This window comes from Aethalodelphis obliquidens, unplaced genomic scaffold (assembly GCF_003676395.1).
Source record: "Aethalodelphis obliquidens isolate GAN/ISIS:26980383/991018 unplaced genomic scaffold, ASM367639v1 scaffold13, whole genome shotgun sequence".
Taxonomy (NCBI): Eukaryota; Metazoa; Chordata; class Mammalia; order Artiodactyla; family Delphinidae; genus Aethalodelphis; species Aethalodelphis obliquidens.
The window spans coordinates 3,166,436-3,192,617 of NW_020837957.1; the positions used below are offsets into that span (position 1 = coordinate 3,166,436).

At 37.0% G+C, this 26,182-nt stretch overlaps 1 protein-coding gene across 1 annotated transcript in view; it reads left to right on the forward strand.

The window, feature by feature from the left end:
- Positions 1-26,182, forward strand: part of LEPR (leptin receptor) — a 102,466-nt gene that overhangs the window by 26,346 nt on the left and 49,938 nt on the right. Inside the window, exons 3-6 of the mRNA XM_027113995.1 lie at positions 229-288; positions 4,766-5,095; positions 7,465-7,588; positions 22,793-23,001. Of these exons, the coding sequence (XP_026969796.1) occupies positions 249-288; positions 4,766-5,095; positions 7,465-7,588; positions 22,793-23,001 (703 nt within the window). The 5' untranslated portion in view covers positions 229-248. The remainder of the gene's footprint in view (positions 1-228; positions 289-4,765; positions 5,096-7,464; positions 7,589-22,792; positions 23,002-26,182) is intronic.

Genomic DNA, 26,182 nt, shown 5'->3' on the forward strand with positions numbered 1-26,182 from the left:
GCTTATATTTTAACTCTGTAAAATAGCATGTGCGTAGGAATGAATCTATAACTTACAGTTTTACGTTAATGTTAAACACTGATACTGATCCAGAGTATTGTAGAGGATTACAATTTAAAGAATTCTTAATTATAATCCTTTTCCTTTTATATTTTTCCACAGACGGCTTGTGTATATGTCAGTTTTTTTATGTGTGTGTGTATTTGTTTTAGATTTACTGTTTTTCAGGCGCACTTCTCTGAAGTAAGATGAGTTGTCAAAAATTCTGTGTGGCTTTTTTACATTGGGGTAAGTTATTTGCTTTTTAAATATCCATATATGAGGTAGAGATTTTGCCCTTAGAGATGCTGTTTCCTTTAATGGCTAATCAAATTTCCCGTTTCCAGTTAGGAATTCTCTTGCTCATGGTTAAAAATGCAAACCAAACAAACGTATAAGTGTCAAAATGAGAACTCTTCCCAACCTCCTGGAAACAATGTGATGTGTATCCTCCCAGGAACATAACACACACACACACACACACACACACACACACACACACTCATATCTCTAGTTGCAAAAATAGAACTGGTCTATACATTCTGCATTTTTCTTTCTTCCACTTAACAGCTTTTCAATTTATCATGACAACTATTTTGCCAGTGTTTACTGATTTACTTATTTGTTTAATGGTTGCATGACAATGAACTGTATGAATGTACCTTAAATTATAAATTTATTTGAACAACTCCCATTGATAGACAATTCTTTTTCCATAACAGATAATGCTACATTGAAATTCGTATACATATATCTTTGTGTATTTAGAAGAGTATTTCTATAGATTAATTCCTAACGAGGAATTTCTGTGTTGAGTAGTAAGCACATGTTTGAATTTGATAGATACTGTGAAATCTTCTCCACAAAGCTCTGTGCCTTTTGCAGTCCCAACATGAGTATATGAGTGGTATTCCATTGTATTCCTGCCAAAGATGCATGTTATCATTCTTTTATCTTTTTGCCCTGTCAAAGCAAAATACAACATCTCACTTTAATTTTATTTATTTGGTTATTTGTGAGATTGAGTACTGTTTAGTGACCATTTCTATTTTTTTATGTGATTTTCTAATTCACATACTTTGACTATTTTGTTGTTGGATTTTATTTGTCTCAATTGATTTTTAGAAATTTCTAAAATGTAGATATTTAGCTCTGTATTAGTCAAGGTTCTCCAGAGAAGCAGGACCAATAGGATTTATATATATCTAGGATGAGGTTTATTATAAGGAATTGGCTCGCATGATTATGGAGGCTGAGAAGTCCCAAGATTTGCAGTTGGCAAGCTGGAGACCCAGGAGAGCTGATGGTATAAGTTCCTGTCCAAACAATGGCAGGTTTGGGACCCAGGAAGAGTAAAGCTTCAGTTTGAGTCCAAAGGAAGGAAAAGACTGACGTCCCAGTTCACCTGTCAAACAGGAGGAGTTCCCTCTTACCCAGTCATTTTTGTTCTATTTAGGTCTTCAATTGATTGGATGAGGCCCACCCACATCAGGGATGGCATCTGCTTTACTCAGTCTACTGGTTCATCCAGGAACAGCCTCACAGACACACTCAGATTAACGTTTGACCAAATGTCTGAGCACCCCATGGGCCTAGTGAAGTTGACACATAGCATTAAACATCACAAGCCCTAAGAATTTATTATGTTTTGCAAATTTTTTTTCCTTGCCCATCATTTATTTTCTAACTTGGTTTTCTTTTACAGTTCAGAATATTTATACATACACATTAACAGCCTTATACATACTTGGAAACAAGATATCATGACATTTAAATATTTTAATTTTATTTAGCAAATGCAGCATTATTAAATTATGAATACATATATCAGATGATAGTCAAAACTTTAATTGTCTGTATCCAGGAGCAGTTTACTTGGTGATAATATTTAAAATAAATGGCTACCATACAGAATAACAGATTTGTTCTAAAATGGAAAGGAAATGTCATTTTAAATGGTATTCCCCATTATGACTAGTAAACAATGACAAGATAATGTTATAAGGGGATATTATCAAGGGATGGTGTATACCTTGGGAATTCCCACCTTGACTATCACCAGAAGAATGCTTTCAAAAATTAAATGTATACTAGTCTTCCTCCTACCTATTCCTATCTCTCGAATATCCTCGAGAGAAAGCTTAATAGACATTTTTTTAGAATCTTGTGTTTTAAATTTCTGTGAAGCATAGCAGGCTTCTGTTGGAAAGTAGTCACACAATGCCAGTGACTTTTGAGTATATAGTTGACCCTCGAAGAGCATGGGTTTTCGCAGGTCCACTTATACTCAGATTTTTTTCAATAGTAAATACTGCAGTACTGCACGATCCAAGGTTAGTTGAATCTGCAGATGCAGAAGAACTGTGTATACAGAGGAACCGTGTATAGGGAGGGCCAACTATAAGTTATATGCAAATTTTCCACTGCTCAGAGGGTCAGTGCCCTTAACCTCCGCATTGTACTATTCTCAGTTGTTTCTTACAGCATTCTAGAGATATTTTGATTTTTTTTAACTCAACTCATTTATTTAAGACTGTGTTCCAAGTTTTTGAAATTAAAGTCAAGCCATCTTTAACAAAACCTGTTTTCTCTGGCAACGATTACCTGTGTGTCAGCTAGTTCTGGGCATCTTTTTGGCTACTCTAATCTTTTTTTTTTAAATTTTTATTTTATATTGGAGTATAGTTTATTAACAATGATGTGTTAGTTTCAGGTGTACAGCAAAGAGATTCAGTTATACATATACATGTATCTATTCTTTTTCAAATTCTTTTTCCATTTAGATTATTTCAGAGTATTGAGCAGAGTTCCCTGTGCTGTACAGTAGGTCCTTGTTGGTTATCTGTTTTAAATATAGCAGTGTGTACATGTCAATCCCAAACTTCCAATCTTTAAAAGTGCTCTTGGAGCTTTCCTTGTTATATATACTGTTCTTTGTCATTTTAGCCGTATATATATTTACTGAAAATATCCAGGATAATTCCACTGTTACAGATTTCAGAAAAACTAGACCACAGGGGGCTATCAAAGAGTGGTAACATTCTCTCTTACATGCTCTATCTAATTTTTATTAGGCTCCATGCTAATGTTTCACATTGGCTTTCCAAAAGGTTTGTGGTTTTGTCAAGCTTTGTGAATTGGAAGAGGTCTGGGGCCTTGTATAACATATGATAGGATGATAACAGGTGTCATATGATAACATGATAACATAAGCCTCCAGGTGAATATATATTTCCCTCTTTGGAGGGAAAGAAATATCATTTGCAAAGGAAGCATGTAAACAAAATAGAATCATCTTTTAATTAAACTGATTCAGTAGTTACTATGTCTAAGACATTCATTATTACATTTTAAGTTTTAAATAGTTCTTTGAGGATTTTAGGCTAATTTCAATTCAGCCAACCAAATCTTCCATGTGCAGCTATAAAATATAATGCTTTTAATTAGTACCAATACATATTCTTGGTTTTGTAAAATGGAAGAAATACCCAGTTCTCTTTTTAGTGAGTTCTAATTTCAGAAATAAATGTTAGAAGGATTGAAGTCCAAAGGAACATAGTTGCAGTGAGGATTCACTTTTGGTGATGTTATAATACCCAATTGTTATCAGTGTGGGAAAAATAATGCTAGTCGTGTTAATCATTTTTGCCTTAAATTTTGCATCTGATACATGTTTATATTAATTAACATTAATAGAAAGTTCTAGAAACCAAATTGTTAACAGTCATTACTTGTGTATTTGAATATTTTTACATGTATTACTTTTGTAATTTAGAACAATACTTTTGTGAATTTTAAAAAAAATTTCTATTTTCTTACATTTTTATGTTTACCATAATCCTTCAAAAGTCTCATTCTATACAAAACCATGAAAAATTCTTAGAATTTTCATTCTTCATTACTTTGTATATGAGGAAACACAGCTGTTGGATCGTTAGGGTAACTTATAAAAGAAAGAATTATGGAGAATTCATTATTTTATTATCAAACAACTACTCAGTAAAATACAAGTATCACTTCTGAGGATTTTTGCGGGGGGTACAGGATTATAAAATTGTTCTTAATTTTATGTGTCTAAAAAGTGATAAATTGTCTTTAATCAGCAGTGGACGTTTCCTGTAAGAAGTCTGTCATTGTGCATCAATTATTGGAGAATGCATTAAGGACATGTCTTATATGATGTCATATATCTGGAGAACCATGGGCAGATTCAGGAAATCATCCAGCTGTCCTGATGTTGAAGACAAACCCTTTCTAAAAGCACTCAGTGAAAGTAGTGTTAACATTTTGGTGTTATTCTCATTAAGAAATATTAAAACAGCACGTTAATGTTTGCTTATATAATTGCACATCCAGATACTTACCATTTATGCTGGAAGTTCGTTAGAATAATTTATTTTTTACAAAAGGAAATTGGAATATTTAGCTATAATTTCCTATCATTAAAATATAATTATGAGATGTTAGATTAATGAGGAAAATGAATTGTGAATTTCCAAAAAAGGGGTGCTAAGGAGTGAAGTTACCTCTATAAATAAATGCACCCTCTTAAGTGTAACACTTTGTTCAGTGGAAGCACAGAGCTATGCATTAGGCACTGATTGAGCACTTAGAAAGTTAAGTAATTACTATTGAGCACTACATGGCTTAATCTTAGATACTTCCTATTTATGTCTAGTCAAAATGATTAATTGCTTTTCTGTGTGTCTTTTAAATGTCCTAACAGAATTTATTTATGTGATAACTGCATTTAACTTGGCATATCCAATTACTCCCTGGAAATTTAAGTTGTCTTGCATGCCACGAAATACAACATATGACTTCCTCTTGCCTGCTGGAATCTCAAAGAACACTTCAAATTTGAGTGGACATTATGAGGCACTTGTTGAAACTAAACTTAATTCAAGTGGTACCTACTTATCTAACTTATCATCCAGAACAACTTTCCACTGTTGCTTTTGGAGCGAGGAAGATAAAAACTGCTCTGTACATGCAGACAACATTGAAGGGAAGGCATTTGTTTCAACAGTAAATTCTTTAGTTTTTCAACAAACAGGTAAGTATTTTAATGTTCCAAACATTACCTCTTACTTAACTGTATTGAACAAAATGGTTCTGTTCTCTGAAACCTGTGTGAAATAGATGTATTATGGATGTGATTCTGAGCACACATTATTATTTTATATTAGTAATAAAATTAGGACCAAACTAATAAGTCCCCAATTATTTTCTATCCCCTAAAAATAAAATAAAAATGTAATGAGGGAACTTTTTAACCTTAACATACATTTCTTGTAGTCTTCTAAATTGGCTTTAAAATAGAAAAAGTACAACTTATTTTTGTTAAGTAGATAAAATATCAAATGGCAGATAATACTGTTGAGCTAGTTAAAGCAAGCAAGGAATCTCTCCGTAACCAAGGAGAGATCAAAAAAACCAAATCAAGGTTTTTTTTGTTGTTTAAGTATAATGCATACTAAGTGTAGCTCATGTTGTTAATAATTCTGCATGTGGAAATCTAAACAACAAAATTATCTCCAAGCCTCTGGAAAAGCTAAATAGAGCAGAGACAATTGACTTAACATTGTAGAGACCTACAGTATGAAAATAAAGACGTACATAATATAACACTCCTATGTAGGGTTAGTCAGAATTTCTCAACCTCAAAATTATTGACGTTGTGGGCCAGATAATTCTTGGTTATGGGGGACTGTTCTGTGCATCGTGGGATGTTCGAAGCATCCCCGCCTTCTGCCCACTTAATGTCTGTTAACACTCACTCCCCAGTTGTGACAATCAAAACATATCTCTAGACTTTGCCAGATGTCCCTTGGAGGGCCAAAGCACCACTGATTAGATGGAAGAAACACTCAGTTTGTTGAAATCAGGTTAGGAGTAAGGATAAAGCATAATTGTGCAATAAAATCAGAGTTTTTGTTTGTTTGTTTTGTTTTTTGCGGTACGCGGGCCTCTCACTGTTGTGGCCCCTCCTGCTGCGGAGCACAGGCTCCGGATGCGCAGGCCCAGCGGCCATGGCTCATGGGCCCAGCCGCTCCGCGGCATGTGGGATCCTCCCGGATCGGGACACGAACACGTGTCCCCTGCATCGGTAGGCGGACTGTCAACCACTGCGCCACCAGGGAAGCCCCTAAAATCAGAGTTTTAAAACAAGTTAGAAATAATAACTCCCAGTGTCTCCAACTGACTCTATAAGCATTTAAGTTAATTTTAAATGACACAGTTCTTTAATTTGTAAGGGAACTTAACTTAGCCATTCCAATGATTATTAAATATATTAAGAATGAACTTAAAATGTTAGGGTCCCTGTGATGAGCTGTAAAATGATCAAAAAATGTTAGCACTTTTTTCGATTATCAAGTGAAATGATTTTGATGCAGATTTTAATTTTACGTATATATATAAAGGCTAATAATTCATTATTTTTAAATGAGTTTAAGTTTTTGTAACTAAAATTACTAGGTTAAGTGGTGGTTATTCAGGATTTCCATTTAATATTCTGCCATATGGGCTGTTTACTTCATAGGGCTCAACCTATGCAAAGTCCCTACTAGCTAGAAATCCTTCAAATGGGGAAATATGTTAGTGGTGCTTAAAGATAAGTATTAGTGTTGTCTTAAGTTAGTCATGATTTTCAACTATTGCTATTCTTGCTCTCTAAATTACAAATCACTAATAGTTTATCATTGTCAGGTGAGTTTTTCAGTGTACAGTGAAATATACTCATATAAGTTGTATGTGGGGTCTATAATATTACAATAACAAGAATTTGAGGGCTTCCCTGGTGGCGCAGTGGTTGAGAGTCCGCCTGCCGATGCAGGGGACACGGGTTCGTGCCCTGGTCCGGGAAGATCCCACATGCCGTGGAGCGGCTGGGCCCGTGAGCTATGGCTGCTGAGCCTGCGCGTCTGGAGCCTGTGCTCCGCAACGGGAGAGGCCACAACAGTGAGAGGCCCGGGTACCGAAGAAAAAAAAAAAAAAAAATTTAAGATGTGCATCTTAGTTCCAACGTGAATCACCATGCTTTATTGCTAAAGCAGACACTTAAATACTGCCCCAAATGTGCTTGTACCTTGATATTTCATGTTCTCTCGTCTCTTGGAAAGTGAGGATGAACTGAGCTAGGTGAGTTTTGGGGTCTTCTGTCCTACTTAAGTGGTTCAGGATTTTAAAAATGTTTGAGAAACAATAATTGAATTTAATTATCTTACTTTCTGAAAAAGGAAACTGAAGGCCAAAGGGACTAAATGGGCAAACACACACGATCAGTTAGAGCCTGTTCTTTTTCTTTCAGAATGGGCAGTGAAAGTTGTATTGGAACACTGGTAAATTTAATTTAGCTCTTCTCTTTCACTGAGTTGTTCAGAATGTTTTTCTCGGGTTTCATTTAGTTTATTTTTAATTCAGGTGCAAACTGGAACATACAGTGCTGGATGAAAGAGGACTTGAAATTATTTATCTGTTATATGGAGTCATTATTTAAGAGTCCTTTCAAGAATTATGACCTTAAGGTCCATCTTTTATATCTTCTGTAAGTACCAAATAAATAAATTTGGACATTTCCATGACACAAGTTTTTTTGAAATGCAAGAGTTTCCATATACAGAAGTAGATTATGAAAGCTCTTCTATCTCTGCATTTCCTTTTATATCAATGTACATTTCTGTACTTTTTATACAACCTTCTTCTCCATTAGGTTTCCTCTTTTCTCCTCATGTTGGTTCAGGTAGCAAAGCATTGCAGATGTGGATGGGCATATATTCTCAAAGAAGCGTGAACTCAATTCAGTAGTGTTAGATATTTGAGTGGAGAAGGGGAAATAGTTTATATTTATTTTTCTGGTGGATTTTTCTCTCATATTTGATCTTTTTATTATCTTAAAATGTAAGTGCTTTTTATTTATTTGTGCTAGGTAGAGAGCCATGATGGTGGTTTCAAACAGCCATACACTTATGATTCTAACAGCTAATATGTCATTCAAGTTTTCTAATAATTCCAGTGATAATACATACCATTTCTATTTGAATTTTAACTCTTTAAAATTCATTCTCATTTGTTCTTTTATTTGATGCTTAAGAAGAATGTCACTCACCTCCCTCAGTTCTGCAGTTATTGAGGTCATATAATTAAGGGGCAGTGTGCTAGAAACTGTCCATATAAAGATGAATAGAGACAGAAAGTAGAATGATGGCTACCAGGGACTAGGGGAGGGGTAACGAAGAGTTCTTGTTTAAATGGGTTCAGAGTTTCAGGTTGGGGAGATGAAAAAAGTTCTGAAGTTGAATGGTAGGGATTGTTACCCAACAATGTGAATGTACTTAATATCATGAACTGTACACTTAAAATGGTAAATGTTATGTTATGTATATTTTACCACAGTAAAAAAATTTTAAAGAAACAAAGATGTCAAGAAAAAGATGTATTCATAGACTTTACTAAATGTGTATTTTTTAAATCAATTTATTTATTTATTTTTGGCTGTGTTGGGTCTTCGTTTCTGTGCGAGGACTTTCTCTAGTTGTGGCGAGCAGGGGCCACTCTTCATCGCGGTGCGCGGACCTCTCACTGTCGCTGCCTCTCTTGTTGCGGAGCATAGGCTCCAGACGCGCAGGCTCAGTAATTGTGGCTCACAGGCCCAGTTGCTCTGCAGTATGTGGGATCCTCCCAGACCAGGGCTTGAACCCGTGTCCCCTGCATTGGCAGGCAGATTCTCAACCACTGCGCCACCAGGGAAGCCCCACTAGTTGTGTATTTTACATCAACTTTTTAAAATAACTGCAATGGTTGATTTATGTATTTATTCTCACTGTTTTGCTGTATGTTGTTCTATGTATTTTTAGACTATATTGTTGGGTGGATCTATGTTCTTAGTTGTTACATCTTCTTGATGTATTTTCCCATTAACCTTTATACAACATTCTTCTTTGTTTTGTATCTTGCCTTTAGTTTTAAAAATATATTTTGTCTTATATATATTTTTAAAATTATTTTTGTTTATTTATTTATTTATTTTTCGGTACGCGGGCCTCTCACTGTTGTGGCCTCTCCCATTGCAGAGCAACAGGCTCCGGACGCACAGGCTCAGCGGCCATGGCCCACGGGCCCAGCCGCTCTGTGGCATGTGGGATCTTCCCGGACTGGGGCACGAACCCATGTCCCCTGCATCGGCAGGCGGACTCTCAACTGCTGCGCCACCAGGGAAGCCCGTCTTATATTTTTTTAAAAAAAGAATAGTTATGATCTCTGCTCTTGAGCCACTCACAGGCTAGTGGTTGGGACAGATATGTACAAATATGTATCAAAATAGGGCTTCAGTTTTAGTGGTTACTGATGTGCACTTGGTAGGCACATGAAGGTGTGGGAGCACAAGAATGGTGTGAGAGCCTTATGTGGGAATGTCTAGAGCACTGGTGGCAAGAGGAGTGAAGGTTTCCCAAGGAAGGAGATAGCTAAGTTGAAACTTCAGGAATGAATAAGAGCTAATAACAAAAATATGTGGGCAGGTAGCATTGAGAAGCATATCAACATCACCTGGAAATATTTTAGAAATTTAAATTTGATAACTCTGTCCCAGAACTAGAATCAGAAATTTTGGGAGTGAGGCCCATCAATCTGTATTTTATCAAGCCCTTTAGATGAATCTGATGGAACTAAAATTTGAAAATTTCTGGTGTGAAGGTAAATAAGACAAATTTTAGAAGAAAATTTGCATAGCTGCTACCATCCTCATTATGTACTGATTATCAGACTGTAGTTAATATTTATAACTTACGTTAGACTGCTGGACTAATTTTTCTTTTGGCCTCGCTGCAAGGCTTGTGGAATCTTAGTTCCCCACCAAGGGATTGAACCCGGGCCTCCAGCAGTGAAAGTGCTGAGTCCTAACCATTGGACCTCCAGGAAATTCCCTGGACTAATTCTTAAAGTCACCCCGCAGGAGTAGCCCAGATAGGGTGCCCCTGCTGTCACATCTGGTCATTGAGTGTCTCTGTGATGATTTCCACCTCTAATGCTGGTCACTAGATGAATCTAGAAGCCCCTGCTAGCCCCTGCTGCTTTAATGAGTGCAGTTCTCATTAGGGCCAGTGTCTTGAATGGGAGTATCCGATTGGTGAGAATGTGCCGTAGCTGCTAGTGTTTCAGCCTAACAGAAGAGTAGATTTCCCAGGCAGATGCTGGGCAGCCAGGTGGATAAATGTCCACAACAGAATGATTGGGCTATAAATCTCTAGAGGCCCAAGAAGCCTGCTGAAGTAGTAAAGTGAGAAGGTAGAGGAGTAATGGGCAAATGCACAGCCAAAGGTGAACATGTAAAGGATGGGAAAGAATGAGCTCGTTTCTAGTCTATAGAAAATGACCCAGCAGGGAGAGAAAAATTGAAGATGTGGTAGAAGGGGACCCATTGAAGATACATGACAGAGAGTGAATGGTTCAATAGGCAAGTTCCAGAAAAAGAGCACAGATGAAGGGTTGGTCTTAAAACGTATTGAGAGAAGAAAGGAAGCACTGTGGTGGATGAGGATATATTTGACGTCTGGGCAGAAAGTTTCCTGCTTTATTAACCAAGACAGATTTTAGCTCAGAGAAAAGAATTCCTTTGCAATGTAGTACATTTTTGTGATGACCTGAATACTTTGGGTGATGATTAAAATCTCACTAGGTGCCTATTCAAGAGAATTTCAGATATTATCAGTGGGCTAGGGTAATGTGCTCAGTTTTAAAGCTCTGTGACTATGTGTAAGGATTTATATTTTATAATTTTTATAATGTATAGGCCATAGTTATGTCTGAGGTCTGCATTTTCTGAAAAAGATATTATATATGAATATGTCAGAACATTACAAAATTGCGTAGTAAGTTGGCTACAGCTGCGAATTTGAACTTCAGTCAGCTAAGTAGTCATTGGTCTGTTCATCTAAATGGTAAGACCCAGAAAAATGAGAAAATTACGATAAACTAAATAGATTTTTCAACTTGCTCATATGATGAATTTAGTAGATTCTTTTTTTTTTTTTTTTTTTTTTTTTTTGCGTTACGCGGGCCTCTCACTGTTGTGGCCTCTCCCATTGTGGAGCACAGGCTCCGGACGCGCAGGCTCAGCGGCCATGGCTCACGGGGCCCAGCCGCTCTGCGGCATGTGGGATCTTCCCAGACCGGGGCACGAACCTGTGTCCCCTGCATCGGCAGGCGGACTCTCAACCACTGCGCCACCAGGGAAGCCCTAGTAGATTCTTTTGACCTGCTTTTATTTGAACTCAGGTTTCTGAAAAATATTAATACAGGAAAACCTAATTGCATGCAATTTGAGAAGCATTTTCTTTTCTTTTCTTTTTTTCTTGCCACTTTAATTGTTCTCTCCATTGTATGATTTGGTTAGTTTTACCAATTGTCACATACTATTTCCACCTTGAATTCTATTTTTGTGTGCATCTTTGGGCAATATATCTCCAAAAATTTAAATAAGACTCTTCAGATCAGGAGGAAGAGCTGGCCCATATAACAAATGAAACCTCTGTGGAAGAGGAAATCCATAAGGATGGTTACTATAGAAAAGTTTTCATCAAAATCACCTCCCCAAGACATTAGAGAATTCATGAGAGAAGTCTTTCAAATGCTTCCATGTGTAAATAAGTATGTATTTAAAAGGAACTAAAACCTAATGTTTATAAGGGACTTAAAGCCCTATAAATATGTCCCTTAAGGGAAAGCATTGTTTAAGGTCAGATATTAATGTTTGTCCGAGAAACTGAAGGAGAGATACCGTACAAATGTGTTATTTTTTGAATTTTCTCTTAGACCTAGGAAGGAAATCCTCTTCTTCCTTTGTGAGGTGCCTATGTGTACATCAGACACTGAGCTGAGTGTAGGGAACAGTGTTAAACAGCTCAGACTCAACCCTTGCCTTCTTGGAGCTGACAGTAAAGACAAAGAACATAATAAAGTTTGAAAATGCTGTGATGTAATAAATATGGGGACTTTGAGAAACATATGCTAGAAGTATCTGCCTAGATTGTAAGGGGGCAGAGAAGAATGAGCCAGAGAGAGTGAAGAGCATTTGCAAAGGAACACAGTCACATATAGACATTTGAGGACTTGAAAAGTTCTGTGGTTGGGAAGCTGGGGAATGATGAGAAATCAAGGTGGATGAATAAGCAAGGGTTGTCCAGGGAGTTTGGACTTTTGTAACTGCTAATACCTAGTTTACTTTGTCTCTTCACTGTCACTCTTGTCAGCATTCTTGGTGATTTCAGCATCAATCTGGACGATCTTCAATTTCTTGAAAGCTTTACTTTTTACTCTTCTCTTTTTCATCCAACCTAGCTTACCCATTCTCATGGATCTTGTCATTAGCTGATAAGCTTGCTCTTTCTCTAATCTCAGTTTCAAGGATCCCACTCTTTGACCATCTCTCCCCCTACCCGTCATGTCAGGCCTAGTCCCTCTGTCACCTCAGCCTCAGGAGTAAATCTCCATGCCCCTTGGCTCTGCTCTCTGGGCCCTTGGTTCTGCCCTCTGATTCGCCTTCCATTTTTTTAATGAAAAGTTACACATCTCTGCAGCTGAGTAGTTTTCACAGCATACTTCCGGTTGGCACAATTTTGGGAATCCAGTGGCTTTGTTTCATTTTGTACTCCTTCAGTCTAAGCTAGCAGTGTTTCTGCTACTGTAATTCTCTCACAAGATCGCACAGCCTCCTGGGAATCTTACTGGGGTTCACTCCATTAGATAAAAGCCCGCAGGTCTCTTAGAAATAAGCTCTTCTCTTTGCTTAGAAGCCATTTCAAACATCCTTAGCTATCTGGAGAGGCTGGGAATTTTACAACTTTCAAGTCCTAGTTCCTTTGTTTAACAGCCCTTTTGTCAATGAATATCTCTCCTCTTGAAACAGTAAGGAACCAAGAGGCATTTTCAGCACTTGTTTGGAGATCTCCTGAAATAGATCACCAGATCAGTAGGCACATTCTACACTGTCCACAGAACTGCCGATGTGTTACTTAGCTTTCGACCACTATGTAAGAAAGATTCCCTTTCTTCCAGTTTCCAATATCATGTTCCTCACTTCTTTTTGTGTCCTCGCTGGCAGTGTCCTCAAACTGTAGATTTCTACTAACAGTCTGTTCAAGGTGTTTTAGGCTTTCTCCATCATGCCTCTTCAAATACTTCCAGCCTGTGTCCATCACCTAGCTCCAAAGCCACACCCACATTTTTAGGTATTTGTTATGGCAGCATCCCACTTCCAGGTACCAATATCTTCCTTGGCTATCTATGCCATATGATAACTTACCCAAAATTTAGTGGCTTAAAACAACAGTTATTCATCATTTCACAGTTTCTGTGGGTCAGGAATCTAGGTGCAGCTTAGCTGGGACATCTGCCTTAAGGTCTTTCACAAGGTTGCATTGCAGATGTCAGGTAGGAGTGCAGTTATTTCAAGGTTCAACGTCAGGAGGATCTGTTTCCAAGCTCACTCCCTAGGCTTCCAAATTCCTCATGGGCCACTAGACAGAAAGCCTTAGTTCCTCCCAGGCTGTGACTGGAGGCCTTCTTCAGTTCTTTGTCCTGTGTATTCTCCATAGAGCACCTTACAACATGGCAGCTGGCTTCCCTTAGAGAGAGCCAGAGAGACCCGCTGATGACCTTGTTTTTGATTTTCACTGGGAAAGCAGGAGGTGGAGGGGGCGGGTTCAAGTTTTTGCTTTTCTCACCAAAATCTACCAGCCTGCTCATGTCAGTGCCTATGCAGTTTCCTTGTTTTCTTTAGTTGCTGATGAATTCTCTGGGTTCCAATATAAAATGAACCCTTTCTTCTGTGTTTTGAGTCCCATCCCCTGTTGTCACTCAAGGACTTTGTTCTGGCAATTATCCCCTCTCTCTCCTGCATCATCAAGTTTTCCTCTCAGCCGATACACATGCTGCAGTAACTCCCACTTAAAACATAAATTTCCTTGATCACACATTTCCATCAAGTCATCACCCCATTTCACTACTCCCTTTAAAGAAAACCAAGGTTTGAACTATGTGAATACATATCTTCAGAAGTTAATATAAAAAGTTAGCAAAAGTGACTGCTGGTCATGAGGGAATAATAAGTTCTAGGATTACTCTTCTGTCATAAACAACTAGAAAAGTCGATAAAAGTAGAAAACATCTATTTTCAGATATTGGACAAAGGCAGAACAGAACGTGATTCCTGAGAGGAGGAAACAAAGTAAGTTCTATTTTACTCAGGTTTTCCGGGCTGGAGGCAATTTCCAGGACATGGCACAAGGCTGGGGAACTCAAGCAGTGCCCAGCAATATTGCTGAATTGAGGAGACAGAGAGAAGAGTTCAGAGGGTAAAAGGGGGGGGGGGCTTGATTCATAGGGCAGGGTACCTGAAGCAGGGAGGTACACAGGAGTTAGCACTGGGGTCCCCTTGATTCTTTGGCTGAATACCCATCTGTCTATGATCTTGGGCAAGAAATCTTCTAGGAAGAGAACAACTACCAGGAGCTGTAATCTAAGCAATTCCCAGAGGTCACACAGGGCCAGGAATAATGAAAGTTTCCAACAGGGAGACTTGGAGAGACCTTGTTGAATATCACTGACATTCAGTAGAAACCCCATAATAGCCACACTTTAAAAGTGGGGCCAGATTAGCCCTAGAGTCAAGGCTATTCTATACTCCCCCACAAAAAGCTTAAAAGAAGCTTAAAAGGTTCACACTTAAGTCACCCAAGTAACTTAGCTGATTGCCAGAACAAAATCCAGCATTCTTTAAGGCAAAACAACATAATCCAACACTCAATTGTAATATTCACAATGTCTGGCATCCAGTAAAAAATAGTACATATATGAAGGAAGAGGAAAATATAACCCCAAAAGAAAAAATAGACAATAGAAGCAGACCCAGAAATGGCAGAGATAATAGAATTAGCAGACAGTTAGTTTTAGCATGCTCCACATGCTCAAGGATATAAAGGAAAACATGAACGTAATGAGGAGAGAAATTGACAATATAAAAAAGAACAACTGAAATTTTTAGAGAAGAAAGATGCATTATTTGTAAACAAACGTGCTCAATGTTAATTGGAACATTTTAGGCATAGTGTTATTTAATTAAGAAACAGTGTGTGCAGGCCACAGTGCTAGGCTCTGTGAGAAGTACACTTTCCATTCTTTCTCTCTTACCTTTTTTCTTTCCTTCCCCCTCCTTTTTTCCTCCTCCCTCGCTCCCTCCCTTCCTTCCTTCCTTTCTTCCTTCCTATCAAGATGGACTCATGGATTCTTATTTTATTTTGTGAGCTATATTTAGTTACTGTCATTATTTATTTTATTGCTCACACTGTCCCATATTTGGCAGTGGGTGCTTATGTAAACTGGCTTCTGTGTCCTTTTGATGTGTTAGATCTTTTTTTTTTTTTTTTACATAGGACTCCTTACTTTCTAGCACTACAAGATGTTTCAGGTTGATTTTATACTTTTCCTGCTCTGACACTGGTATCAGCCATTCTTCCAAGGAGCCCTGATTCCTTTCTGTTGGAGAATGATGTTTACAAAGTGGTATCGGGGGGCTAGATGCTCACTGTTACTTGGGTGGTATTGTTTCTAGGCCCACTCAGCTACATAGTTATATGTATACATACACACAGTACACACATAATGTGTATATATAATACTCACAAGTCTATATTTTTATATCTCTCTGTATATACACATATTAAAAGCATATTAAAACCCAAAGAATGTTGGATTTTGTTCTGGCAATACTAATGTCTCTTGTTCTAGTTCAAAACCACAGGATCTATCCTAGCCTTTCTTTTGTTTCTTTTTTTTTTGTAACTCCTTTTTCTAGCAGTGAGAAGTCTTGCTTCCCTTTCCAACAATATATTACCTAGTTGCTCAGTCCTAGAATACACACAAAGTAGTTTTGGAATAGCTAAGCCATACCACCATAGAAAACAAATAGGGTAACTAGAGTGCAATGTTTGTTTAGACTCATTTTGCCTTTGCTAAAATTCTGTGTTCTGAAGTTAATTAGGATATCCCCTCCCCTTCTGCCTCAGGTGGTTGTATTGTTAACTTGATGTACATTTAGGTCTATTTGTTTTCGTTTGCATTCCTTTTTTATTTTCTTTCTTTTTTCTTCCTCCCTCTCATCCTTGTTGATTTTCCATTTGTTTGGTGATATTGTACATCTGATGAGTACTTTGTGTTTTACAGAATGCTTCTTAAATTTGTCTCCTTGATGAAATACATCTAAGTCAACTTCTCACCTGGGCCTAATTCATGAGGTCTGGACAGGATTTGCATTTCTATCAGTTTCCAGATGATGCTGATGTTACTGGCTTGGGGACCATACTTTGAGAACCGCTGGTCTATGACACTTATTAAAAACAGATTCCTTGGCCCCAGACCTACTGAATTCTCCATGGAGGGTCCAGGAATCTATTATGATGAGACTAGTCTGGGACACTAACCTGTTCTTTGAAATTACTTGGGATTGGTAAACTAGATTTTGGGGAGTAACATTTGTATAGGTTACCAGTCTGAGATTTAAAATGTGACTTGATTAAATTATACACAAAGCTAATGCTAAATTTTCCAATTCATGTTTATTGGTTTGCCCACTATGTTTTGCTCTCAGTTTATGTCACAATCAAGAACACTCATTTGGTGTTATTCCTATAATAATTTAGTATAGATCTTTGCTTAGAGAAACATTAATATATTCATAGAAAAATTTGAGGGGAACAAGTAATTTGATCAAAGGTCAGATGATAGAATGTGCTTTCTATAAACCATTTGTGGCTAAAAGATGAAATTTTAGTACTAATTATATATCTAATTTTTGAGTAGAAATATTGCCAAAATTGTGAAATTTGCAAAGAAGCCAAATTTAAAATTTATTTGACCATTTTTTTCACTATTTTCACTTGCAAGTAAAGTTTGCTCACATATAGAGAAATTAAATAAATAGTGACACTGAATTTGTGTGTGTGTGTGTTGGCAACGCATAAAATATTTTGCTGCGTAAACATTTTTCAAGAATTTCAGAAATTCTTAAGTTTTGGTTATTTTAAGCCAGTATATCTCTTTCTTATTTTAAAAATTTGATCACCAGTTTAACTTATACTATAAAATTTTGATGGTTTAAAAGTAGCATTATCAAAATTTTAAAGTATCATTTGATGTTCATAAATACTTAAAACTTTTTTTTTTTTTTTGCGGTACATGGGCCTCTCACTGTTGTGGCCTCTCCCGTTGCGGAGCACAGGCTCCGGACGCGCAGGCTTAGCGGCCATGGCTCACGGGCCCAGCCGCTCCACGGCATGTGGGATCTTACCGGACCGGGGCATGAACCCGTGTCCCCTGCATCGGCAGGTGGGCTCTCAACCACTGCACCACCAGGGAAGCCCCTGATGTTCATAAATACTTAAAACTTTAAAAAATCTTTTGGAAGGTAATGGAAGTTCTTATGCTGACTTTGGCAAGTAACAAGGCTGGTGTATTACAGGTTTCACACAAACTTGGAAAAACTTCTGCTGTCATAAATATGAGAAATATCTAATGTTTTCCTCAAGGAAAAAATAATTTGAAATAATTCTGTAATTCTCTAATATTCTGATTTATAGAAATATTAACATAATTCAGATTATAATTATTCTTTAGTTGTGGCCATTAAAGTCTTTAGCAATCCCCTAAATAAAATGACAATGGTAAAAGTGAAACTTATCTTGTAATGATAAGACAGCTTGTAATGATAAGGCAGCTTGGGTGTGATGAAACAAGCACTGAACATGGAAGTATGAGACTTAAGATGAATTCCAGGTCTACGTTCTCTTTGAGCTCAGTTTTTTACTTGTAAAGTAGGTGTTATTAGTTCCCTCATAAGGGAACTAATAAGGTGGTTTGAAAAATTGAATTAGTGATCCTCAAGGTGTTTCATGTACATTGCAAATATGTTATATAATGAAATTTGATGATATATTTAATGTGGTTTCCTTATTTTTGTGTCTTTTGCTCATCAAATACCCACCTGTAGGGAGTACAAAATGTTTTTGGCCTATAGCTGGGATTAAAAATTTTTTTCTTAAAAGTCTAGAGAGTAAATATTTTAGACTTTGCCCACCATACTGTCTCTATCACAACCTTGTAGTCACAATTAATATGTAAATGAATGAGCACGACTGTGTTTATGGACACTGAAATTCATATAATTTACGTGAATCATGGAATATTCTTCCTCTTTTTTTTGTATTGTTTTAAACCATTGGTTAATGTAAGAAGTCCTTCTAAAAATGGGTGTTATTTGGGCTGCAGGTTTCTCACCCCTGTTTAGAGCATTTGAAAACTAGGTTTAGGTTCATTCTTAGACTTTCATGATGGGGTTATCTGTTGGAGTGGTTTGGGAAATTACTGAATGGAGTTTGTTTTTTTTTTAAAAAAACACAAATTATGAAATACTACAATATATGTTGTATATATACATACTATATAATATATAATCATTGTATATAGTCATTATTATGAATATATATTTGCATATATTTAAATTGTAAAGAAAATGAAAATAGATTGATTAAATAGAACACAACAGTGAAGTGGTAGAGAAACCACAGAGTTAATTTCATTGGTAACCAGCCGTATTCTACAAATGTCCACTGTATTTAGAAAAAGATGGCATTGGTGAGACCGTGTAAAGTTAGTGTAATTCTAACTTTTCTTTTTGTTTTAAAAAAGAAAAATATCACCAGAATTTCCTATCCTTTAAAAAATATTACTGGAGTATATTTTGTGTCTTGTTTTCTGTTCAGTTCTATTTGTGGCTTAAAATTTGGGAGTTCTTCAGTCAAAGCATAATACAAGCTGCAAGCATATTTCTGACATAAATAACCACAATTCATTTAATTTGTTCCATACTCTTCTGATAAAAGCTTTTATTTTAATATTTGAAAAACACATAAAAGCCATGGTGTGATATTTTTAAAAATAACATTTCATTGGATTTGTTTAAAGATTTAGATAAAGTTGAAAGTGCTAAGTCATTCCACCTCCAATTCAAAATGGAATTTCATGGGTGTATAGCCCTTTAAAGCTTTTAAAAATACTTTTATGGGGCTTCCCTGGTCGTGCAGTGGTTTAGAGTCCGCCTGCCGATGCGCGGGACGCAGGTTCATGCCCGGGTCTGGGAGGATCCCACGTGCCGCGGAGTGGCTGGGCCCGTGGGCCATGGCCGCTGAGCCTGCGCGTCCGGAGCCTGTGCTCCGCAACGGGTGAGGCCACAACAGTGAGAGGCCCGCGTACTGCAAAAAAAAAAAAAAACTTTTATGTAATTGTCTTTTATATTCACAAAAACTTAATAAAGACAGATGGTTCAGGCATTTTCTCTGTTTTACTGTTTAAGGAGACCAAGGCTCACAAAGATGAACTTACTTGTCTATGGTCTTATGGTTCATAAGCAAACAGAAAAACCTGATTTAGGTCTCAATGTTAATTTAGTGTGCTTCTTACAATAACAGTATCCCTTCCACAGTGCCCAGGATATTGCTTTGCACATTAAAACGTCTTGTAAATGTTGTTTCCTGATTGATGTTTTTTCTTTAGGACTAAAGGAATACTAAAGTCTAGCTCAGGAAACTTGAAAACATCTATCATAATTCAAAACACTTAATAATTCGTGGGGTGTGTTTGGAAAGGTTAGGGTCCGTTTCTCTCATGTGTTTATATCTGAATCCTCATGTATAGGCTAGTTAGCACAGTTTCTAAAGCAACACTTTCTCCACGTTGAATTTTTAGTTAGTATATTTATCTCTTACAGCTTTTTCCTCCAAAAGGACTGAGGTCTTTTCTGAAGGCAGTGATCATGCCTAAATATTAATACTCTCTCCCTGTCCCCAGGTTCTTTAAAAAGCGTGCAGTGGCTTGGATACGAGGCAGCAGGTGTTTATGGACAGAATGGGGGTAGCTCAAGCAAGACAGGGAATATGAGGCATGGATACCCCCCGCCCCTGCCATGAACTTCCACCCTAAAGACTTCTCGTTTATACCAAGGCTTAGACTCTCCATGGGATGAGGCAGATTAAAAAAACAAACACGAAAAAATCAGAAATAACAACTGTCTGTGTCTTGGTTGCAGGCTGTTATTCTCTATGCCTTGAGTTGGGTAACCCTATAAGATAATTACAGTTATTTTTTAAAGTTAACCCATTCATTTGTAGGTTTACAGTGATAGGCAAAGTATTGCTTAAAAACTTTTCCCTAGATTTCCTTTTTTTTGTAAACAGCTTTTTTGACATATAAGAATATAAAATAAACTGTACATATTTAGTGTAAACTTATAAGTTTTGATATATGAAACCACTCATAAAGTCTTCACCATAATAAAGAAAATGAATCTATTGTCAATCACAAAATTTCTTCTTGCCCCTTTGTAATCCCACCCTCTACTCCTACCTGTGGTACCCTACCACCAGCCCCACCTCCCATCCTCCACTGTCCCCAGGCAATGACTGATCTGACCTTTTCTGTAACCAAAGGTTTCTTTGCATTTTCTAGAATTTTATATAAATGCATTCCTACAGAACTTTTGTCTTGCTTTCACATGGCATGATTATTTTGAGATTCATTAATGCTGTGTGAATCTACTGGCAGTCCATTCCTTTTCAGTGCTGAGTAGCATTCCATTATATGAATATACCACAGTTTGTTTGTCTACTCACCTATTGATTGATAAATGAGTTGTTTACAGGTTTTGGCTCTTACAAAGAAAGCTGCTACAATTCTCTGTACTTGTTTGTGTACATATCTCTGTAAGGATATATGCTTTTACTTCTCCTGGATGAATACCTGGGAATGGAATATGTAAATTATATAGTAGGTGTATGTTTAACAACTTAAGAAATTGCAAAACTGTTTTCCAAAGTTGTATCATTTTACATTCCTACCAGCAGTGTATTAGAGTTCCAGTTCCTGCATACCTCTTCAATATGTGATATGATGAATCTTTTCAATTTTGACCATTCTAATATGTGGATAGTAGTATTGGGGTTTTAATTTGCATTTCCTGAATAACTAGTGATTTGGGGCTTCTTTTCACATGTTTCTTTTCATTCTATGTATTCTGTGGAGAAGTGACTATTGACATTTTGGCCTATTTTTAATTGGATTTTTTAATATTATTATTGAGTTATGAAAGTTCTTTATATCTTCTGGATTCAAGTCCTTTATTAGAGAGATGACTGGCAAATGTATTCTCTCAGTCTGTGACTTTTCTTTTGTTATTTTTAATCTTTCACAGTGTCTTTTGAAGAACAGAAGTTTTCAATCTTGATAGAAGTCCAATTATCATTTTGTTCTTTTTCTTTTTTAACATCTTTATTGGAGTATAATTGCTTTACAGTGGTGTGTTAGTTTCTACTTTGTAACAATATCAATTTGTTCTTTTATGGATCATGCTTTTGTGTTTCATCTAAGAAATTCTTATCTAAACCAAGGCCACAAAAATTTTTTCCCATATTTTCTTCTAAAAGATTCATAGCTTTAGACTTGACATTTGGATTGATGATCCATTTTGAATTAATTTTTAGGTCTGGTGGGGGGTATGGATTAAAGTTGCTTTTTGGGGTGGGGAGCATGTAGATATCCCACTGTTCCAGCACAATTTATTGAAAAGATTACTTTTTCTCCACAGAACTGCTTGTACCTTTGTAGAAAATTGATTGTACATATAGGTGCTGGTCCCTCTTCTGTTCCATTAATCTATTTTCCTATCTTTACACTCATACTCCAATGGCTGATTATTGTAGCTTATTAGCTGTAACTTCTTGTTTTATGACTTTAGTGGTGGCTTTAGGATTTAGAATATAGGTCTTTGACTTATTATAGTCGAACTGATATTATACCTCTAGCTGCTATGACACCACTTTGTGTATAGTAGAAGAACATTACAACTGTGTACTTACAGATCTCCCCCTTCCCCAAGTTTGGTACTAATGTCATACAGTTTACTTCTACCTATGTTATAAACCCAACACTACACGGTTATTATTTTTGCTTTAATCAGTCAATAAATATCTACCCTTTTAGTTAAATTTCATTTCTTTGTGTGGAACCAGACTTCTATCTACTATCATTTTCTTTTTGCCTGAAGGACCTCCTTTAGCATTTTTTATAATGCTGGTCTGATGATAATGAGTTATTTCCATTTTGGCGTGTCTGAAAAAGCCTTTATTGCATGTTTATTTTGAAAGATATTTTTACTGCATATAGGGTTTAGGATCACAATTTTTCTTTCCTTTCAGTACTTCACTGTCTTCTTGTTTATATTATTTCTTTTTTTTTTCTTTTTTTTTTTTTTTTGCGGTACGTGGGCCTCTCACTGTTGTGGCCTCTCCCGCTGCGGAGCACAGGCTCCGGACGTGCAGGCCCAGAGGCCATGGCTCACGGGCCCAGCCGCTCTGCGGGATGTGGGATCCTCCCGGACCGGGGCACAAACCCGTGTCCCCTGCATCGGCAGGCGGACTCTCAACCACTGCGCCACCGGGGAAGCCCATTGTTTATATTATTTCTGATAGCTAACCTGCTTTAACCCTTGTCTTTGTATCCTTGTTATAATGTATCTTTTTTCCCCAGATGCTCTTTAAGCTGAGTGTGCAGAATAGCTGCCCTCAATTTGGATATTGTGTCCTACATTTTAAATATATCCAGTGCTTTCACATCTGTGTTAATATTTAGCTCTTCTTTTTCCATATAGGCTTGAAGTATTAGAAGAGTCACCTCTGCTCCCCCAGAAAAACAGTTTTCAGATTGTTCAGTGCAACTGCAGTGTTCATGAATGTTGTGAATGTCATGTGCCTGTGCCAACAGTCAAAATCAATTACACCCTTCTTATGTATTTGAAAATCACATCTGGTGGAGTAATTTTTCACTCACCTCCAATGTCAGTTCAGCCCATTAATGTTGGTAAGTTGTGCATAAAAAAGATAATAGATATCAACATCAGTCATACAAACAGGTTGAAGATTGCTTACAAAATTTTTCACTAGCTTATCTTGCTTTGACCAACACTCTAAAGATGGTAAGTGTAGTTCTAGGGAGTATTAAAAGCAGCTTCTGGAATGATTTAACAGCAGTATAGATATCTCTGCAATTGTAACTTAAATTCTTTTTGAAAACAGTTTGATTTCTTTAAATCCTGGATCCAGCTAATGGATATTTATTGCTTGGTTATTACTTTTTCACATCTTGGATAACTATTTCTGAAAATAATTGAAAGCTTGTTATTATCTGAATTTATGCCTTCAGTAAGCATTTCTTAGAGGCTCATGCGTGTCAGCCACTGACCTAGGAGCTGGGGAAACAATGGTGAATGCCTCACAGAACAGGGGCAGACAGTGGTGGGCAGAGAGAAACAGTAAAAACATAAATAATTTGCTGTACAAATCTGACCTTAAGAAAAACTCAAATAATAGGCAAAGGCCCATATTTTCAGTGCAAAGATTCTCCAAATTTATTTGATCAACTGGAATGTATAATTACATATATTCAGTGTATTCAGTTATTCAGTGTGAATAATATAGGCAAATGTTAACAAACTATTTAATTTATTAACTCAGTTTTGTATGTGTATGTTAAATTATATATTACATATGATACATAATTTAATGGTGTTACTATTTTACATTTACATTTCCTGAAACGATTGTATACAAACTCTTTTTTTTTTTTTTTTTTTTTGCGATACACGGGCCTCTCACTGTTGTGGCCTCTCCCGTTGCGGAGCACAGGCTCCAGACACGCTGGCTCAGCGGCCATGGCTCACGGGCCCAGCCGCTCCGTGGCACATGGGATCCTCCCGGACCAGGGCACGAACCCGTGTCCCCTGCATCGGCAGGCGGACTCTCAACCACTGCGCCACCAGCGAAGCCCTTAAATTCTTGTTATTGTAATATTATAGACCTGTATACAAACTCTTTATATGCATCTCTGCATCATTGATTTTGACATCACTAGAGCCACTTTCCCAAGTATCTGACACACTTTCCCACACAGCTTTACCTTCACTTCTAAGTTACTGAGGAAATAGCACTTTTTGAATCTGCATATGACATCATATTTAACATTAGGACTTTAAAATAACTTGTCCTCTAGGGATATATTTGTGATCTCCACAATGTAATTACAATGATATCCAAGGAATTCAGTCATGACGTTATACCACAGGGAAAAATACAAAATCTATAAAGTATCATCATTTTCTCTTTTTAAAACCAGTTCTATCAGGTGATTTTTAGAAATATTTAGAGCCAGCATTGAATTAAATTGTTTTTAAAAGTAAAGTAGTTAAGAGAAGTTGCTGCGATAGACTTTATAAGAACCTTAAAAATGATTTTGTCTTATTTCGGATAATTTTGGGGAAAAAAATCTTTCCTCGTATTGGGATATATTTGATAATATTTTTAAAAGTGCTATGAAAGAAATAAGAGAAGTTGTGTGATGGAGAAAGTCAGGTGTAGGGGCTATTATTTCAGTTATAGATGTCCTCTTTTAGAAGATAGCATTTAAGCTGAAAGAAAAGAGATAGGCATGCGAAAACAAAAGGTGCTCCAAGCAGGAAGAATAGCACTCATAAAATTCCTGGGATGGAATGAGCTTGGAAGTTGGAAGAACCAAATACAAGACTCTTTTGCATGGAATGAATGAAGTAGGAGAATATTTAGAGATGTGGTTAGAGAGTCATCTGGGTCCAGGTCATACCATAAACCAGGGTTACAACTTTTGGATTTTATTCTAATTGCAGTGGAGGCATTTGAACCAGGAGAATGATATGATCAAGGGTGTGTGTGTGTGTGTGTGTGTGTGTGTGTGTGCATGTGTGCGTGTGTAAGCATGCATATGTTTAAAATGTATGCTGCATGTGAAGAAGGAAATTGATGAGGAAGGAAGGAAGGATAGTTGCAAGAGTAGAAGCAGAGGAATCAGATAGGAAGCTGTTGGAATTGTCCCATTGGCTTAGGGTTGTTGCAGTGGAGAAGTAAAGAAACGATCAGGCTTGGGATCTATTTAGGAGATGATGCTGACTGAACGTTCTAGTGGATTGGGTATGGAGTGTGAAGGACAGAGAGGAATCAAGGATAATAGTTAGGCTTGGACCTGGGTGGTACCAGAATAGTGGTACCAGATGCTGAGATGGGGATATTAGAGAGGATTAGGCGTGTGACATATTATGGTTGAGATGCTTATTAGAAACCGAAGAGATGTTGAGTATGTAGTTGGATATATGAGCCTGGAGTTCAGGGGAGATATATATTTGGGAGTCTGTAGCATACAGATGTTTATGGGATTGTATGAGATCACATATTTAGAGTTCAGTGAGAGAAAGACTGAGGGATGATCAGAGAGAAAAGAGGAGTAAAGGAGTGTGGTGGCCTGGAAGCCAAGTGAAAAAAGTATTTCAGCTACTCACGGAACAAGCAGTAGGAATACTGCTGAGAGATGGAGTAAAATGAATCAGACAGTTGACATTGGATTTGGCAAAGTGTAGTGACCTTGGTAAGAGTAGTTTCAGTGGACTAGTGAGAAGAAAGACCTGATCAGAATAGGTTGCTCAGGAAAATGGGATGCAAAGTGGAGAAAGTGAGTATGCCAGCTCTTTGGAGGAATTTTCCTCTGAAAGAAGCAGGTAGATGAGGTCTGGGACTGAGTACATAGGGGGTCCAGGGAAAGATTTATTTTTAGATTTCTAATATGAAGACATATATGTTTGCAAATAGGAAATGTAAAATCGTTTATAATTTTGTGATTTCACTTCTGTTTGGTGTCTTTGTTTTCTATCTTATTGGTCACGAGAACTCAGTGAATTTCACCTGTTGTTTCTGGACTTTACGGTTTAGATATACCTGCTTTAAAGTAACTAAAATTTGTAATATGTCACAGAAAGTAAAAACTTCATTAATTTTGACTCAAGGAAAGAAAAAAAACTATGACTAAATTCATGAAAATATGGAATGTGTAAAGAATGTGCCATTTTTTTTCTTGAAAATAAAAGTCAGTAAATATTCCAATGTAATGGTGATTTCTGTGTTCATGAATAATTCCTGTTAATCACAAAAATCTTGAAAGCATAGAGATGCACAAAGAAGAA